A 19,743-nucleotide genomic window follows, 5' to 3' on the forward strand; every position below is an offset into this window, starting at 1 on the left:
GCCCTTTTTCAGCACCAAACCTCTCGTGGAAGTGACAGCAGTTTCAGCACAAACCCTGCAGCTCAGTGCTGGTGTCAGGAACATGCCAAGCCACGCTCATTTCCCGCAACCAGGTCTTCCTTTAAAGGGGGGAAAAAAGTCCCAGCAGCAGCTGTGATCCCTTCAAACATCAATGCCAGCTTTCCAAAGGGCAATCGAGGCACTCATGCTTTGCAAGCAGCCACGGACACGGATTCTCAAATGTGCTGTTTGCTCCTCCTGTGCATCCAGGATTTGCTGCTTCATGGGAACCAGGCTGCCAAGATATTTCTTTGGAAGATAATGAGAACATCTGCTGCTTCAGCACCAAAACAGACTCCAACAACAGGCACGGGGATAAGCAAAACCCTGACTGCAGAGCAGGCACGAGTTGCCTCTCCCACGGCTCAGAGGGTTTTGGCTCCAGTAGCTCCCTGAGGTGGGTGCTGAGCACCCAGAGCCTCCCCTGCCAGCCCCAGAGCTGCCTCTGCCTCCCCTCCTGGGGCTGTCTCAGCAGGGAATCTGCTCTGGGAGCTGCAGGAGGGGCAGCACCTCCTCGGCCTGAAGAGCCCAGATTCAGCCCCAGCAATGCCCCTCAGGGCAGGACGCCCTGCTCTGCACTCTATCTCCAGAGCTGCCTTTCAAACTGCTTTAAGATCTTCCTCGAAGGCAAGAACGAGAGAACTGAGGCCACTGCCCAGCACTTCCCAGTGGCCACTCCCACGGGAAAGGCTGCGACACCTCATGCTGGGCATTAGTGGACAGTGGGCCTGTGGCCACTTCCTCTCCTCCCTCCAACAGTGTTGTTTGACAGATTTGGGGTTCATAAGCATGAATGAGCACGTTCCAAGCAGAATCCCGGGATGGGCAGTGCAGCAGGGATTGTCCCAAGGCTTTGCAGGGCTCCCTAAAGGGTGCAGCATGCAAGAGCTGAGCCAGGCAGCGCAGGGACAGGGTGAAGCCACGGAGCTTTTTGCTTTGGGAAGTTGAGTGCTGCTGCAGGAGCAGTGGAAGTTCATTCTCCTTCAGGAAACTGCAGCTTCTGGAGCAAAGGAGCCGCTCCAGAGGAGGAAACAGGACACGGACAGGTTCAGGTGGAGATCGAAACCTCGGGGGATGCGAAGCCAGTACTCACCAACGGAGCAAATGTCTGTGAAATGGTCCTCACCTTCTTCTGCATGAATCAGGTCGTTTTTGCTCTTCTTTATTGCGGCTCTTTTCAACACTGCGTGCAAATTAAAGAGAAAATGCCCCGTGAGGGTGCAGAGCGGATTCTCTCTCCCCCTCCCTTCACTCGCCAGGGCCAGCATTTCCTTCCCAATGCCAGCTTAAAGCTCTCCCACAAGGGTACCCGGGAGCAAACCGGACAAAACCCACAACCCTGCAGGGCCTCTGCACGCCTCGGTGCCAGGGTGCTTCATTCCTTTGACCTTCCAGCTCTTGAAGGTTTGCCAGGCACAGCTCTGCACGCAGCAGATACAGGAGGGTGGGGGAGTCACTGCAGCCTTTCAGCACAGCACAAAGGCTGGGCAGGGTCACCGGATCTTCCCGAGCCTCACCGGGCTGGGGGATGAGTGCTGCCACCCCTGAAACTGCCAGTGCTGTTTGCAGTGGGCACCATGAGGGAGTCAGCATTTACAGAGCTCAGTTTACCACCCAGCGATGCCTCGAGGAGCAGAAAAGCTGCGTGGAGAAAGCGGCCACACATCAGTGAGCAGCCTCTCAGCAGCACCCGGTGTGCAACTCCTGCCCTCTGGGGACGGCGGAACTCTTTGAAAACACGGGTTTTTATTTTTTCCAAAAGCAGCTTTTGTGGGGAGGGAAAACATCGCTATGTTACTCAGCAGGGAATGAGAGCTCTGCACTGTCCACCCAGAGCACGGGGGGGGGGGGGGGCAGTGAGGCAGGAGCACTGAGGACGCTGCTCCCAGGACCACCTACCTGCAGAACCTTGAGAAGTGGCAGAAAAAAAAAAATCACGTTGGTACAGTTTGGTGACAGCTTCGAGACATACAGTAACTAAGCAGCACTTTCTATCAGCAGTAAGACACCCCACGGTGTGGTGATACAGACTGGTCCGTGGGCACACACAGCAAAGCCACTCACGCTGCAGAGACTGCCCCGGGGAGGCTCCTCCACAACATCCCCTCGCCCTACGCGGATTTTCCTGCCTGGACAGAGACGTGGATGCGCTTCCTCCTCCTAAGGGTTGTGCTTGTGTCACTTCAAGGGAACACCCAGAGCGTCACCCAGAGAGGATGCCCTGAACCTGTGATCTGGATCCATTATTTTGCCAATAACCCTTTGTGCTCCTTGCTGCCCCACCCAGCTCTAGGCTCAATCCTCCGTCCCAGCAATACCAGCTCTGGGGTCCCTCCGGCTGTGTCTGTCCCAGTACACTCCAGCATGTCCAGGGCCATCCCCAGCACTGGGATTAAAATTTTCCAAAACTCTCTAGCATGAATTGAGCAGCTTTTTATCTTCTCCCCCAGAAAACTCCTTGGTGTGTTTGGCAGTGAGGTTGTGCCATCTCTCCAGGCACCCTGGATGCCATGTCCCTCTGTTTTGGGAACTCAGAGAATTTACCAGCATAGACCTGGGCTGCTCCAAGGCTGGGAACATTCTCAGGCTCCTTTAGCTCTAGGATAGGAGGAGCCTAAGTCTCTCTGGGTCTTTACTCCGTGCCTTGCACCCACCTCGAGTTTCTCACACCTCTCAGACTGCTCTTCCAGACACAAATTCCACCTGAAGCCTGACAGCCACGTGCTGGACAGGCTTCCCCAGCTCACACACACCCCGACACACACACGAGGACTGGCCAAGCACACCTCAGCCCTGACCTGCTGCAGCCCCAGCTCTTCCAGCCCCAAATCCTCCCCAGCGCAGGTCACCGGGCTGGCCAAGGCGGACCAGCAGCCAAGCACCTGATGCTCCGAAGAGCTGCACGGCTCGGAGCCAGGTGCAAAACCACCTGGGGACTGTCACCGGTGACCTGGGCACGCGGGGCTGTGGGGGGAAGCTGCCCCTGTGTGCCACCTAAGCCCCTGGTGATTTGCAATCCACTCACTGTTGTAGCTGCTGCCGCTGCCAGTCTCTGCCGGCGCCGTGCCTTGAGGAATCGGCCCTTCCGAGGCGGCCCTCCCTGACAGTGAATGGGAGGAGAAAAAAAAACAGGAGGGGGAGGGAGGGGAGGGGAAAGGAGGAGACATGGGAGGACGAAAGATGGTCAGAAAAGGGAGAGGGAAGAGTCTTTAACTGAGCTTTGAGTGGCTGGCGCATCCTAAGAGCTGTCGGGGCTGGAGGCACAGGGGGAGCATCCCCGTGGCCTCGCTGCTCGGCTCCTCAGGCCGTCCTGCCGCGCTGGGCTCGCACGTCGGAAGGAAGGATCACCACACCCTGTTATGTCTTACTGCTTACGGCTAACAGGGGGCTCAGTCCCTGGGTCAAATCCGTTCGGAGCCCTGCCTTCTCTCGGTCAGCGCATTCTCTCTTCTCCATCCTCCTGGCAGCCTCTACCCCCTGCACACACAGCCAGCCACCCTCGGCAGGGCGTGGGGACCGACCCCGAGGGCACATCCCCGTCCCAGGGCGGTGTGGGGTGTCCCATAACTGCTCCTCAGCCACCTGCAGCCTGGAGGAGCCCCGGGAGAAGGGGCTCTGCGGCCGGATTTGTGCCGGGTGCATGCGGGAGGATCCTTCCTGCTCGGGAGGAAGGCGTGGCAGTGACAGCAGGTGAACCTCTCCCGTGGCGCTGGAGGAAAAGTGCCCAGCAAAGCCACCTACCGTCCAGAGGGGACTTCTCCTCCGCGTTCTTGTCCTCCTCGGCCAGCATGACCTCCTCTGGAAAAGGAAAACCGGCCAGGGTCAGCCTCAGGTTCCTCACGGCCCTGCTCCCACACCAGTGGTGGGGGCAGCAGGCGCCAGTCCCAGTGTCACCCACCTCACCCCAGTGCCACCCCAGTGCCACCCCCTTACAGCGTCTGCAGGGGCATTCCCGGCTCTGGGATGTGCTTCTCGTGTTTCTCCGCCCGTGTCCCTCTTGCACAGAGGGAGGATTCCAAACAAACCCCTTCCTCCTCACAGCCACCCACTCCCGGTTCTTTGCCCGACTCTCCTCCCCAAGGCTCTTCTGGACACCAAGGACCTTCCTCCAGACTGGGCAGGACCACAAGTCCCCACAAGCCCCAGGAAGGTCCCTCATGCCCATCCACGCTGGAGACAGTTTGGGAATGATGCTCCACACCCATCGCTGCTCTTTTGTCTCCAGAAAACCAGGAGTGAGCCATGGGGAGCAGAGGAGTGGCACTGGGTGACAGCAACAGGGACAGCAGGAGACTTGGTGTCACCACTGAGCCATCGCATCCAATCTTTGTCCAAATAAAATCCCCAGCACGTTTTCCACGAGGGAGCTCAGTGATTGCAACACCATCCTGGTGTCCCATTCCTCTGCAACTCTCCAAAATACAACCGTGCACTTTCCTAAAGTTAAAAAAAAAATCAGGAAACACTAAAAACCAACCCCCCCAAACGGAATAATTTTCATCTGCGTGAAAGACAACCCAATTTCCTGAGGTTTCCCAGGGCAGTGCCACCCCCATGGCCAGTTTGCAGTGCTGTGCCAGTACTTGAGACCTCACTCAGAACCACAGATTTTCAGTTTGCTGCTGGAAAATGACGTGGGGAATCTGCTAAAGGATAACCCAAAGCAAACAAAACATTGAGCTGGCAGCTGCTAAACTCTGCACTTCCTTCTGTTCTTAAAAATGGCAAATCCACATGCCTGTAATTCCATCGAATTTGGGTTCTTACTAAAACATCTGATGCCGTGTTCCCACCAAATTTTGCTTTAAAGTCCATTTAAGCCAACCTAGATGGAAGAGCAACTTCAGAAAAATAAATACAAACAAACCAGAGGCCAAACATCAAAGTGTGAGGCTGAGAGCTGTCTAGAAGGATACCAGAGGGATCAGCCTTATATAAACCCTTATAAGCCACACAAGCCTTATATAATCTCTTTATTAATCATCTGGGAGAGAGAGGCAATGATACTTTAATAAGACAGCAAATTGAGAAGGCTAAAAAGTAATACCAACCACTGAGGAAGGCTGGAAACCCAAGCAGAGGGGAAGGAAATAGGAAAGTGCAAAGTAATGCACCAGAGATATGAAAGACAGCAAAGTTGACAGGGTTAAGAAGGTCAGATGAGCTCAAAGCTGCACTTTAAAAGGTGTAAAATCCTTCCAAAAACCCACAAGTTGTGCCTGCAATTCCCACCTACAATGCAGGTGGTTTTCAAGGCTTCCTAGGCCAGGTCAGAAGAGTGAAATGGGTGGTTTTGGACGGTTCAAGAGACTTCTCTGACCAACCAGCACCTCAGACCAAAAGGTTCTTCTGAAGTTTTGCCTGTACTGATGTTTGGGGGCTAAAATATGGGAGGAATTAAACTGCAATTCCCAGTGTGACTGCCCTAAAACACAAGGAAGGGATGGGTTAGACATGGGAACCCTCCCCACAGGCTGCTGGTATCAAAATATTCTCACCTACAAACTACACAACTCTGCAAACCTTTGCCCCAAATGAAGAGCCCTGAGTTGGTGCCCAAACAAATCTCCATCCATAAACACAGCTGGGCTAAGTTTTACTGTTCCCTTAAAATAATCCAACCCCATTTCACCTCTGAAATTCCCTCAAGCCTCGCTCTCCTCCTGCAGTGTTCCCGGGTTCTCTCCCTTGATAATTATTCCTGTCTGCCTCATGTTCTCTGGGAATCCAGAGGACCACAACTACCCCAGGAGGTTTTTAAGGCTAAAAAGAGAGCTCAGCAGGTTGCTCAGCACTGCTGGGAGGGGTTTTTAACCAGCCAGCATCCTGAAGAGAGGCTCAGGAGCTGCTTTGCCTTAATCACTGCTAACAGAGCCTGGAAGGAGATCACTGGGCACCTGAAACCCCCCCCAAAAAAGGTGCCTCTGCATTAGGAGAAATGTTCAGCAGAGAGATGGGATCAGATCAGCGATTTTGAGCCTCCAAACAAAGGCTCAGGGGCTTCACCAGGGTATCAGAGCCAGGGGTGTCTTGGCAGCAAGGTGAATTTTTGGTCGTTAGTCTGACTGGGCTGGAAATGAAGGCAAAGCAGCAGAGAAATGTGGTGCCCCTTCTCCTTCTCTCTGGTGTGGGGAGGGAGGACACTGGGGGCTCAAAAGAGCAGCAGATCACTGGAAATAACTCACACTCACCAGGCAGCAGAGGTGAGGAAAAACAAAGAATAAAGGAATTTAATTTCTGGCTTGGTAAGTAGAAAAAGTTCTTTAAAATGCAGCCTTTAGAAGTGGCTGTCACGCTCTCCCAGGGAACTCTGCTTTGTCTTTGTGGCAATTATCCTCCCCTGGCACCTCACATGGGGTTCAGTGCTGGAGGTGTCTTTTCCCATCTCTATCATGGGGCTCTGTTCTTCTAAAGAAAGCTGAAACCTGGAGTTCACAGAGCTCTGTTGTGTCAAGGGATGGCCTTGAAGTGACAGAAGGCTGGGAGAGAGAGGTGAAACCATTCCCAAAGCCTGGCACTCCAGTTTTGTGTGAAAAAGGTGGGTTTGGAGAGAATTAAAATGCAAAAGACATGAAACTTGATTAGCCCTGAACGGGAAGACTTTGAGTCTCTGAGCAAAGTGTTTTCCAAACGCTGCATGTCCTTGTAAGATAAGAGAAACATCTTCAAAAGAATATTTGTGGGCTCAGAAGCTCTTTACTCTGTGTGGAGAACTCGTAGTTCCCTGTTCTCCAGAAATGCAGCATTCCAGCCTTGGATTCCTGCACTTCTGAGGAGTTTAGTGGAGAAAGTGGCAAAAAAAAAAATCACTTGCGTGGATTGCACTGCTTGGTTTGCCCACTTTTTCATTCCTCTGGAAAGCACAATTGCCTTCAAACTGAAGGAGGGGAGATTTCGATGGGATATTGGGAAGGAATTGTTCCCTGGGAGGGTGGGCAGGCCCTGGCACAGGGTGCCCAGAGCAGCTGGGGCTGCCCCTGGATCCCTGGCAGTGCCCAAGGCCAGGCTGGACAAGGCTTCCAACCCAAACCAATCAGGGACTCTGTGATAATTAAAATTACAGACATGAATGAGAAACATTAAAGACGCTTAAGAGTGGTCAGTGAACAATAACCACGACGTTAAATTAAAATTATCGTTGGCTGAGGGGAGGGAAGGCACAGATGAAGGAGGGATTTTAGTCCCTCACACTTCCCTTGGTCCTAAAAGAGCCCTTGAGGTAAAAACCTGAGCACTACAAAGGACAAGGGCTCCTCCTGTCCAGCTCCAGCAACTACTCAGAATATGTAAAAAAATTGCAGAGCAAAAACAATCTCAGGATTAAGACATTTTATGAAGCACTGGAATGCAGCTCTCCACTCTCCCCTGCCTTGCATCAAAAATAAATGAGGGGAAAAAACAAATGAACAAATGCTCAGGGAGGATATTAGAAATGTTGGAAAGCTGGGGAGGCTTCCAGGGGAAGAGAGGGGATTGGGCTGATTGGTTCTGGGTGCTCCAGAGCAGGAAAAAATAAGAGGAAACAAGGTGGAGGGAGATTAGAGAAAGAAAAGTAATTAAAAGAACTCCTGAGTTCTTCCTCTCACTGCAGAAAGGCGACGGATTTAAAGGGAGGGCAGGACACGGCTTGGTGGGGTTGGTTGATTTTTTAAGACCAAACTGAGCATTAACATGTGGCACTCTTTGCTCCAAGAGTCAGCGAGGTCAAGGCTGGCAGAAGGATTTAAAACCAATCAGATATTCCCAGGAATAATGACCAAATCCTCCAGAGTTCCATTAGAGCAGAATCCCAGGAGCTTTTTCTCTTTCCTTTATGCAAACAGCTCCTGCCTGGGGCTGCTGCAGGGGGTTTCTGCCCAGCTCTGTCTGGGACTGTCCTCCCTGGCTGTATCCCCCGCTCCGAATCCTGGACAAGGAATTGCAGATCATTTCAGAGCTGAAATTCCCAAAACAGAGCTGGGAAGTCCCCGTCGAAGGCACAGTCCCAATTTTCAGTGCCTCAATCCTAAAGCCTGGATCCTCTGCTTTGCCTTCACGCCGCATTTTTATTCAAAGATTTTATTAACGCTGCTAAGCTGATTTTAATTACTGTTATTATTCAGCTGTACTAGGAAGCTCTTTTGTATTCCTATTATATTCTCAACAATGCCTTTACAGAGTATTTTTACCATTCCCTGATTCAGCTCTTTTCCATGCACGTCCCTGTTCCACAAAACCTTCTGGATTGTGTGTTATCAGGCTAAAAAATGTGTCTTTTGCAGCAGTTTCACTCGAGGTTGGTGTGGCATTTATTCAGCCCTGGCTACAAAGAAGTGGAAGAGGCAGGAATTCCCACAGCGATGCGAGTTGGAGCAGAGGTTGGCTGTACATTGTATAATTTCTGCGTCCTAAATTTCTCACAAGTTCAGCTGGTGATGAGCAGAGCAGGCCCCAAAGTGGCACAAACCCTGCAGGGGAATTCTCAGCTCTGTTTTATTGACAGAGATCAGGATTTAGGGACCAAAAATCACCAAGAGCCTTAAAAGCAAGACAGGGCTAGAAAAGGAGAACCCCAGAGAACCCTGCTGCAGCTGCTGGGCAAACCAGGAGTTAATCTGAGTTTGGGGTTGCACAGAAGCTGTAAACTAATGAGAAGACAAATTCTAAATGGGAAGGAAAGGGAATTATTTATTTTCTGATGCCTCCAGAACCACAGAATGAAGGGTGGCTGCCTGAGCTGCCGTAGAACCCTCACAGTGGATAAAAGTCTGACAACACAAGTGGCCCTCGGTTGTCACCCTGTGCAGCGCTACAAGAAATAACGGGTTTGAACCACGCCATAAACTGCTGATATTTTTGTTTTACAGTTCGGCTGTAAAGAGCAAGGATGAAGCTGATCTCTCTAAAAAGGCACCCAGGAATCTGTTTGAGAAACCACCACTTCTTTTCCTCCCCATCATTGTTCTGAAAGGCCTTTTCCCTTGGCTCAGACGTTGAAAAGCAAGCAAGGAGGAAATTACCCCGCTGCATGAAAGCACTGACTGTGGTTATGTCAATAGATAAATATCAGCTGCTCCATCAGGCAGGAAGGTTATCAGTAATCCTTGCAGTCTGATAAAAATGCTGTTTTCTGTTCAGTGAGTGTGGCTGGGTCCTGGTTAAAGCTGCTCACGCCTCGCAATGAGGAGCAACGTTCAGTTCTGGTGGTTATAAAGCAGTGTTAGCAGGGGCTGGGGGGAGCTTCACGCAAGGGATCTTTGCAGCTCGTAAAAAATGCCCCTCGGGTGGGTTTTACCACCACAGGAAGAAAGGCTGAGACACCAGCTGGGGCAGGGAGAGAATAAAGCAGAAATGACTCAGTTCCCCCTCGGTGGAGGCTTTGGGCACTCTTTTATATTGCCCTGTATTAGGGCAATTGCTTTGATCTCAGCAACAAAGTTGGCTCAGCTCCTTTAGCTTCGCTTCAACCAAACCGAGATCTTTTTGCGGTAACTTCGGTGCAAATGCTCAGAAAGAATTCCAACAAAACCAACGAGTGCTGGCTGGGCCCTCCCCAGGCTCGGCTGCACCAAGGACTAATTCTGGAGCCCATCACCAGCCCTCACTTGCCCCAAAACACATCCAACCAAGGCCAGGAGATCCCTGCCTTACCTGCTTTGAAGATCCACTCCAGGTACCCGTTGAGCTCCCGCTCGATCTGCTGCTGCCTGCGGAGCTTCAGGAACGCCCGGCGGTTCTCCACCCTCTCTCGTTCTTTGGCAAATTCACTGTGGGGAGAGAAGAGAGGAAAAACCCGTCACGGGCAGCCAGGGCAGGCACACAGCCCTCCCTCAGCATTCCAGAGGGGGGTTTGGGGAGCCTGTGGAGTCCAGGATGGGAGTAGGGGGTGGAAACCACAGCAAGGGATTTATTGTTGTCCAGCAGATTATTCCTTTGGAGCTCAGATGCTTCTCTGCCTCTCTCATCCCGAAAAAGACATGCAAAATTCCATGTGCACGCACCACAGCCAGTCATGAAATACAAATTATCATCCTCAACGCTAAAAGCCATCCTCCAGCTCTCTCCACAGCACCATCTCCTATAGAAGCACAAGAGATCAGCACTTTTCTGAGGAGATTTGCTCTTTCCTGTCAGCCTTTCTTCAAGTTTTCCCAGGCTTTAGGTAATTGTGACAAGCAGAAGTCAAGTGAGTGAGTGAGGATGGATACTCTCGGGCGGAGTTGAAATAGCCCAGATATTCTGGCTTGAGGGTAAAAATGATCCTGCTGTTTGCTAAAATCCCATGGAAAGCAAGAATCTGGATATCATCACTAGAACAGGGCAGGCAGAAAGGAAATTTCATCCAACCATCATAGAAATCCTGTCCAAGTGCATCCCGCTGGTCTAACTGGAACGATGCTGAGGAGAAAGTGCAGCCACCAGCCTAAGACAACCCACACTGGGGCTGGGAATTGTCCCACACCTCTGGGAATTTTCTGATTCCCCACGTGAAGGAGTTCATGTGCCATTTATGGAGCTCTGAGCCAGCCTCTGCAATCCCTGGTTTAGACACACACAGGGCTGTCTCCCACAATAGCTTTGTGTGGATAAATGTGAGATCATGAGGCTTCAGTCCCCCAGCCCATCCTAACTCCGTTGTGTCCTTCACACCCCCAGTTTACTCTTAATTAATCAGTGAACTAATGATTTTTACTAAAATCCCACCTAATCAACCCACACGTGGCTCATCAAAAGCCAGCAAGGAGCAGGAGCTGGGAGAAGAATGGGGGAAAAAGGAGCTCCAGGTGCCAGGGGCAGCTTTGCACTCACGATCTGCAGCTGGTCCTTCAAAGGTGCCACTTCTGCTTCGTTTGGCAGGAATGTGACCCACAGAGAAGGGATTGGGGGAGGACCTAACACTGATGGGGAGCTGAGCTGGAATCTTCATTCTGGCAGCACATCCCAGGCTCCTGACTCCTCTCTCCTGTCCCCACCTGCCAGGACAGCCCCTGACCCCTTCCTTGGAACAGAGGGAGTCAAAACACGGCTCTGAGCCGACAGCTCCTCCGTGGCACTCAGCACGTCCCCGGGGCGAGCCGGGATCCTGCAGTGTCAGCTGGGTCACCCCTCTTTTGATGCTCTCATTCCTGTCCCTGCTGGTTGGGGCCAGGGACCTTCCCTCAGTCTGGATTTCTGCCTGGAGCAGGAGGAATGGGATCAGACAGCACGAGGTGACAACGTGAATTTCAATTTCCAGGCATGGCGTCAGCACAGATTTCCCAAAGGAGGAGACAACACCGGTGGGAAGTTTCCTGGAGGACCCCCGTGGGCAGGAAGGACAGCAGATGAGCCATGGCACTGCTCCCTCACCCCTCAGGAGCAGGAAGGGGAGAGCTCTCCTTGCAGAGCTTTTCATCTTCTGCCAGGTCCTGTCTGGCCTGAGGACAGTAAAAGTTACTTGTCCCTTTAATCACAACTTTATATTTCAGAGTCACAAAATGGAAAGAACCCACAAGGATCAGAGTCCAAAACCTCAAGTGGAAGGTTTGTACTTTAAAAGTGCAAGAAAATGAGGGAGAAACTGGTGGAAGTTGCAAACCTTCAGCAGTTTCTGCACAGCCACACACGGATCTCCCAAGGCACCAGTGAGGGACACTGTGAGGTTAAAGCCACCTGCGCCCTCCTGCTCCCTGGAACTGGCGGCTTTGGCCACCACAGAACCCCAGGATGGTTTGGGTTGGAAGGGACCTCAAAGCCCATCCAGTGCCACCCCTGCCATGGGCAGGGACACCTCCCACTGTCCCAGGCTGCTCCAAGCCCCAATGTCCAGCCTGGCCTTGGGCACTGCCAGGGATCCAGGGCCTGCCCACCCTCCCAGGGAACAATTCCTTCCCAATATCCCATCCAGCCCTGCCCTCTGGCACTGGGAAGCCATTCCCTGTGTCCTGTCCCTCCAGGCCCTTGGACAGAGTCTCTCTCCATCTTTCTAGCTCCCTTCAGGCCCTGCAAGGTCACACTGAGGTCACCCCAAAGCTTCTCCTCTCCAGGCTGAACAATCCCAGCTCTCCCAGCCTTTCCTCCCAGCAGAGTTGCTCCATCCCTCTGATCCCCCTGGAGCCTCCTCTGGCCTCTCTCCAGCAGCTCCAGGTCCTTCCTGTGCTGGGCCCCGGGGCTGGGGCAGCTCTGCAGGTGGGGTCTCACCTGAGCGCAGGGGCACAGGGGCACAATCCCCCTCCCCTGCTGCCCACATTGGGGCTCAGCCCAGGGCAGGGGGTTCAGGGCCGGGGCAGGTCCAGCTCTCCCCCACAGCACCCCCAGGTCCTTCTCCCAGGGCTGCTCCAGCTGCTCATCCCAGCCTGGATTGATCCCAGGGGCTGCCCTGACCCAGCTGCAGCTCCAGCACTCGGCCTGGTTAAACCTCACGAGGTTCCATGGGCCACTGCTTGAGCTTGTCCAGGTCTTTGTCCAGGCATTGCTGGAGAAGTTGGGATTGTGACTTCCAGGAGAAGGAGATTCCTTGGGTCTCTGCCCCTTAAATTCCTTCTGAATGCTCCAGAGCTTCTGCACATTCAGGTTCAAGACTGGAGGGTCTTGATGTAGGATCTTCCTGGTGAAAGGAGCTCCGTTTGTCCTTTCTCATTTCAGGAGATGCGAGAGAGGTTTGATGAAGCTGGGACTTGTTAAAAAGAACGTTTTCTATATGAAATGTAATAATAAACGATGTGTGTCTCTTCCACTCCATCCATCACCATTCAGGAGCTGAAATATTCCCCATTTGCTGCAACTGGAAAACTCCCAGAATTTCCCTTTGAGAGCTCTTCAACAAATTTCAGAACACATTCAAAGAAAGGGGAGAAAGCGATCTCAGAATGCCATATTTCATCTAAAAATATTTCAGCTGAAGTTTCCCTGCCAACTCCAAATGAAAACACAGAAAGCCCCATGGGAAGGGCTGGGAGCAGTAAATAAGTTTCCTCTTTTATTCAGCATAATTCCTATTTATGCCATTGACTTGCAAAAATCTCCCAAATCACCAGAAAGGAAAAAACCTGAGCAGAAATTTTCTGCTTCCTGTCCAGTTTTACCTCCAAGACTTTTTTTCAGAGCTGAAAAAAGAGATGGTTTGTTTTTGGGGGTTTTTTCCCCCCATGCTTTGGCCAGTTCTGGAATGTGGAATGATGTTTTTTGTGAGCGTGGGGAGACAGATTTCCCAGAGCAGCTGTGGCTGCCCCTGGATCCTGGAAGTGTCCCAGGCCAGGTTGGACGGGCTTGGAGCAGCCTGGGATAGTGGGAGGTGTCCCTGCCCACGTTGTAGCCGATTCCACAGAGACAGCAGGGACAAACAGGATCCAAAGGCAGTGCATCCATCATGGAAACCACATCCAGTCAGGCTCAAGGTGTCCCATTTTTCTTCTCGAGAGCAGCCGGTGCTTAATGTCACCCGGAGGATGGATGGTTGTTGCTTATCACCTTGGTGGGTGGAAGAGTGAAATAAATCTCGGTGTGAAATATGCGCTGAAAGAGCCACTCCAGAGCAATTCCAGAGCCCCCCAAGCCACACCAGAGACCGAGGCAGCTCCTGAATAACCACCAGGGTCAGTAAACGTAATAAACTCATGAAATTCTAACTAAAATTCTTACAAGTACTTTATCCACGCTGGCCTTAAATTAAAAATACTGCCACAGCGATCAAAAAAAGTCAGCAGTCTTCATCCCCCGAGTGTGTGATTAGCTTTCTGTGTGACAGCAGAGAGCTGGGATGGAGCATCCTGATGCTCCTCCTGGTTGGGGTTTCGTGGCACACGCCCAGGGCGGCGTCAGTGCAAGACTGATCACATCCTGAAACCTCTGCGATTCAGGTTTGCTGCTCAGAAACGAGCCAGAAACGCTTCCCACTGGCGGAGGAGAGGCAGAGAGAGATGAGACAGCACCACTGTCATCGCTGCCGCTAATAGTGCTGGTGATTAGCGACTCGTAATTACAGCACAGGTAATTAGCTCCTCATTGAGAAGGATCCCACGTTCAGATCGCAGGAAATCTCAGACTTTACACAGGAGAGCAGCCCCCATCCCCGGAGCTGAAGTGTTGTTCAGAAAGCAGCAGGTCTTGGAAGGACTTCCAGCCACTCCTGGAAAGCAGCTGTGAAGAACTTTGGGAATTTTAAGTCTTAAAATTAACATCTTAAAAAAAAAAAAAAAATCCAGTGAGTTTTTGGATTGGCTTCGTCTCCAGCCCGAGTATATCCAAGGAATGCGTAAAGCTGAGCCTGGCTGGCAGGTGACATCTCGGGGGGACAGCCAGTCCTGCCTGGAGAAACGCAGCCCTCGGGAGTGGAGAGGAGCCAGAGCAGGAGCATCCAAGTGCGGGAGCGCTGGCGAAGGGAGCGGCCAGGACTGCAGGTGGTGGAGGGAGCTCCTCACGAGCCGAAACCATCGCATCTCCAGGTGGAGAACCCGAACTGGCCGGGACAGGAGTCGGTGTGTGGCAGCTTTGCTGCTGGAAGGTGGAGCCGTGCCCGGGAAGAGATTTGAGAGCTGTCGGCAGCCTGGGAGCATCCCAGGGAGGGACAGGCTGGAGGCAGGAGGTGGCAAACAGCGGCTCCCGGGCTGTGTGACAGAGCCACGGCAGCAGCTGCGGACAAAATCCCGGCTTGTGCTCCTCGGGGGCTGCCTGGATGAGGGGCTGAAGCGTTTAAAGTTCCTCTCGTGTTTCGCTCAGCAAGGAAGGACCCTCAAAACACGCTTGGTGCCGATTTCCCGCTGAGGTTTGAGCCAGAGCAACGCGCAGGAGGAATTTCCCCGACGATAGGAAAGATGAGTGCTGAGGGCTTTGCAAACACCTCGACGCGTGAGGGTCTTTAAGGAGAAATGGGTGCTGATGCCTTTGAAATGGGTTTTAATGCCTCCCCCAACCTCAGGTTTGTTGCAGAACCCAGACAGTTTGAACTCCTGAACTTCGGGGTCACAGGAAAAACGGGTCTGAATTTCTGCGCTTTGGGGGCACACGAAGCTGCTGCAGTTGTGGGATGAACTTCTGGTTCTGTTCAAGTTTCTACTCCCAGGACAAAGCAGAGGCTCCAGGAAATTCAAATCTAGGTCTCCTGTGTATCATTTTTATATTCCAGGCTTTGATTTCCACTGTGGCTTAAGAGAAGGGCAAATAAAGCTGGGAGGATGCTGCTGAGTTAGAAATACAACGTTAGAAGTCAGAAACTTGGCTCAGGAAAGAGAAATCTGATTATATCCAGGAGTGAACAGAAAAGCAGTGCCATTTCCAGCTGCCTGGACATGACCCACAGCTGGGAAGGTGCAAACCCAAGAGGACAAATCTTAGCTGGCGTAGCTGGCACTTTGCACCCACAAGGGCTGCAAACAGAATGACAGGAGAGCAGCAAAAACACGCCCCATAACATCAACTCTGTTCCACAGCAAGGATCAGGAGAAGTTCAGGATGTGCTGACTTTGATTATTCTCATCCACAGACAAAATGCTCAGAAAATCTGCAGGCAAAACTAAAAATAATTTGATGCCTCTGCCTTACTGCTCTGGAAACATGAATAGAGATGAATGTGGTGTGATGCGAAATCGCTGGTTTCAAATAGTTCCAAAATCCAGACCAGGTCACCACTGAACACAGGCAGAGCATCCTGATTGGAAAGGCCATGTGGAACAAGAAGAAAAAACATGGAAATGCTCCTCATTCGGGCAAGGAAAAAGCCTGAGGGAGCTGAAAGGATGCACGGGGCACAGGGAGAGCACACTGAAAACTGCTGGAATGGGAAACCAAACAATGGCTTCACCTGAAAAGCCAGAATGAATATTTTAGAATTCCTTTATGCTGGTGGCGGTTGGCACCTCTAAGATAAGTTTTCCTGCAGTTTGCTGAGAAGTCAGAGTTGATTAAAGAAGGAAAGACCAGAGGCCTGAGCTGACAAAGCTCTGTGGCTCCTCACCCACCCCAGGCTGTCCCATCAGCTGCTTGGAATCCCAAAGATTTTTGCTTCTCTTTCACCTGGAGCTGCAGCCAGCCAGGATCCCACTGGGAAAGGTCCAGACTGAGCCCAAAGAGCTGCTTAAGCCATCCCAATATCCAGTGCTGAGGAATAAGCACTGGCTCCATCAATCCTGCACAGGGAGAGCTGCTCCTGCTTCCTCCTAAAGAGGGGAAAACTCAGCTGTCCTCCAGCAGCTGATAAGGGATGAAAGTATCTCGGAGAGATTGATCTCTGAGCACCAAGCCAGGCTTCAGAGTCACTTTAATCACTGCCACAGCAACAAGAGGCTCCAAATGCAGGCCAGGTATGGGATATATCCTGGATTTCTGGGAAGAAAAGAGGAACACCACAGAGGTGAAGCTTTCAATGCATCTTCCTCCCTCCTTTCCTTTGTCTTTACGTTCAGCTTGTGCCAATTTGACTTTGATTCCACCTAAGCTGCTTTGAAAAGCTGCAAGGGCCACAGCTGGGCAAACCTGGCTGGAAGGAGGCACCAGCAAAGAAAAAGGAGTTCAAAAGCCCCATTTATCTCCTCGCCTCACCCTGCTGCAATTGTGGGATGAACTTCTGGTTCTGTTCAAGTTTCTACTCCTAGGACAAAGCAGAGGCCCCAGGAAATTCAAATTTAGGTCTCCTACGTATCATTTTTATATTCCAGGCTTTGATTTCCACTGTGGCTTAAGAGAAGGGCAAATAAAGGGAGTCCAGCTCTCCTGGACTAACCAAAACCACAGAAGGAGCAAAGGACCCACATTCAGTAGGATCAGTCACTGCTCTCTGCCCCCTTCCTGCAAGAAGCACACATTTCTCCCTCATTTCACATTTGCAATGATGGCTTTGTTAAAAAGGGTGATGAGCAAAGAAAAAGGAGAAAAAAAATCTGCTTTTTTGTTCTCTTTCCCCTCCCTTTTAAGCACGGCCTTGGACCAGACTAAAAGCAAGGAGAAAGGCAGCAGAATCTCATCTCTTTCCATGCTGCAGCTCTTCTGCTTCAAATAATTAACACCAGGCAAAGTCAGATCCCAGCAGGAAACGGTGAACGCGGAACAAATGTGCAGGGAAATGAAGGATTGTCCCTGTAATGAGGGGAAGGAGGACAGAAGAACACTCTGCCATCGTGACAAATTAATCAGCACCGCTCTCCTCCGGCCTCTGCATGTCTTGTTTTATGATCTCAGTCTGGCAGAAGTCCTCAGGATGGGAAAACTTGTCATGAAATTCAGCAGAGCGAGTCCCCGAGCCAGCCATGCTCAGGGAGGTCAGGATGGGGCTCACAAGGAGCTGCTCCAACCCCACAAAAACCCCAGGGAGCCAGGGACAGCAGTGACACAAAGATCCCCCAGGGAGCCTGGAGCACACCTCAGGGAGGGTGTTGGATGGGATGAAGCATCCAGGCTGCTCAGAGAAGGGTGAGAAGAAGAATTAAAGCCCTTTTTCCCTGCCCCATGTCCCCCTGCAAGGTGCCAGGGGCTGTGTCCTCTGCCAGGCTCCCAGTGTCACAAAGCTGCTGCACCCATTCCAAATGCCTCCCCGCAGTCCCTGCCCCTGGTGATCCCATAAAACACAGGTGTGGCACATCCAGGTCAGAGCAGGTCTGAGGAGAACCCAGCCCAGGCCCTGCGCAGCCTCCCCACGCTCTGAGATCGTAGCCAGAGGAGTAAACCCCGGCAACAACCATCACTCTTCACTGCCTGGGCTGGAAATACCTCAGGCTCCACCATAAATATTGGAGGACACGACAAGCAGCATTTTTCACACTCGAGAGGTGCAGACTCCCAGGATCCCAATGCATCATTCCGGGAGCGTGGCCTCTCTGGCCAAAATTCCAGCTGTCTCGCCACCCTCGATGCTCCCCCCGCCCTGCCTGAAATCCTGCCAAAAGGCACTTAGCCTGGAAATACGTTCAATCATCCTCCTCCCAGCATCCCAGGATAACGTTTATCCTCTTTGCATTTTGTAATCCAAAGCATCAAAACAGTTCTCCCATGTATTGTGTGGCATCAGCCAGCTCATTACCGGGCAGGATTAATACCCGAGCTGTAGGAAACTCCGTAATCCCAGCAGCCTGTGGAAAAAAACTGGGAGCTGGGATGAGGGGAGGCTGAGGGCTGGGAGGGGAACAGCAGCAGGAGGAGGAAAACAGCATTGGAGTGGCTGCTGAGGGAGGGAACACCTGGAAGCCAAGGTGGGAATGGGGTGGGGATGGGGATTGGGATTGGGATGGGTGCCCAGTCCTTGGGGGCACAGGACAAGAGCCTGAGAGCAAGAAACCAGGGTTAAATCAGAAAAAGCTCCACTGTGGGGCAGCGCTTCTCAACTCCACGTGGGGATTTTTCCCTCCTCGCTGCAAACCACGGGCAGAGTTCAATAAAAAATTCATCAGGATCATCCCAGGGTGTTTTGTGGTCAGAAGTGAAGCCGTGACATCCCAAGCAGCAAATGACCCCCGTGTTTAAGGGACACGGGAGGGCAGCTGGGGTCAGCACTTCCTGACGTGGTTTGCAGTCAGAACAATCCCATGGTGCCACCAGAGGCATCCAATCTTTTTTTTTTGTGGAAAAGCCGTATTCTGTTTTATTGCTACCAAAGAGTTTACAAAGGATCTAATAAAAATAACCTCCTGCTGCAGCCAGCACAGAAAGATGTTCCCAGAGAAATACATTATGGATACAAATTCCTAAACATTTTCACCGCTGCAGTTGTTCCACTCTTACCAAATGCCACCTCCATTTCTGGGAAGCAAAGTGCCCCAGCTTTCTGGAACAGGGATAACATCACCAGAAGGGCTGGAGGGATGAGCCAGCAGAGCTTCAAAAGCAGGTGTCAAGTCTCCTAATTCCACCTAGTTTTCAATTATTTATGTTTGTCATTTATATTTTCCCTTTTTTTCTGTGTGTCTGTGACTGGGGAGTCACCCCAGCACAATTCCCAGCCCGTGTTCTGAATTCCAGAATTCCACAAGCTGAGGAAAATGAGCTCCTGGATGTTACTGGTATCAAAAGGGAGAGGAATTTCTCCTCCTGTTCCTGCTCTCCTGGGCCTGTGCAGTCCTGAGCTCCCAAATCAGCTGTGGCACTGAGCAAAAGCTCCTGCAGAAGGAAATAATCTGTATTTTTCTGCTCTGTTGGGTTCAGCAGGGCTGCTGAGTTTTGTCAGTTCACGGAAGAATCAAGCAGCAGGGAAGGAAAATGGAAAGGGAGGGAATATAAAGTGAGGAGCAGAGAGGGAAAACCCCCACGAGGGACACAGAACCACTGCTCCAGAGCAGATGGGGTGCTGACTCCTGCTGGAGAGCCCCAGATATCCCATAAAAACCAACTAAACTCCCTGGATTTCAGGAGCTGTCTCCATCACAGCTCCCTTGTGCACCTCTGACCACTCCAGGAAAAGTCTCAATTCCCCTGGAAAACAGCCCAGTATTTCCTGTATTTCTGGGATACAATTTCTGTGTTTTCTGGTGAGATCCAGCCTGCCAAGGGGGAGCCGATCCCAGTTTCCCCAGTCAGAGCTCCGCCTTTGGCACTGGGGGGAGCAGGTGCAGCCCAGCATCCACGGAGAGCCCAACATCCCTGTGGCACCACCAGGAATTCCTGAGCTCCCCGAGATTGGGGTTTATATTTATATTCTGATTTTCCCAACACTTCCACATCCCCCTGGCACTTCCCTGCCTTTGCTGCTGTTACAGAATCACAGAATCCCTGAGGTTGGAAAAGACCTCTAAGATCAGCAAA

General features: G+C 51.8%; 1 protein-coding gene across 1 annotated transcript in view; it reads right to left on the minus strand.

The window, feature by feature from the left end:
* LOC104688232 (voltage-dependent N-type calcium channel subunit alpha-1B) overlaps positions 1-19,743 on the minus strand; it is a 261,393-nt gene that overhangs the window by 118,320 nt on the left and 123,330 nt on the right. The window contains 3 exon segments of the mRNA XM_010397632.3: positions 1,154-1,243; positions 3,802-3,858; positions 9,691-9,806. Of these exon segments, the coding sequence (XP_010395934.3) occupies positions 1,154-1,243; positions 3,802-3,858; positions 9,691-9,806 (263 nt within the window).

Source organism: Corvus cornix, chromosome 17 (assembly GCF_000738735.6).
Source record: "Corvus cornix cornix isolate S_Up_H32 chromosome 17, ASM73873v5, whole genome shotgun sequence".
In the NCBI taxonomy this organism is placed as follows: Eukaryota; Metazoa; Chordata; class Aves; order Passeriformes; family Corvidae; genus Corvus; species Corvus cornix.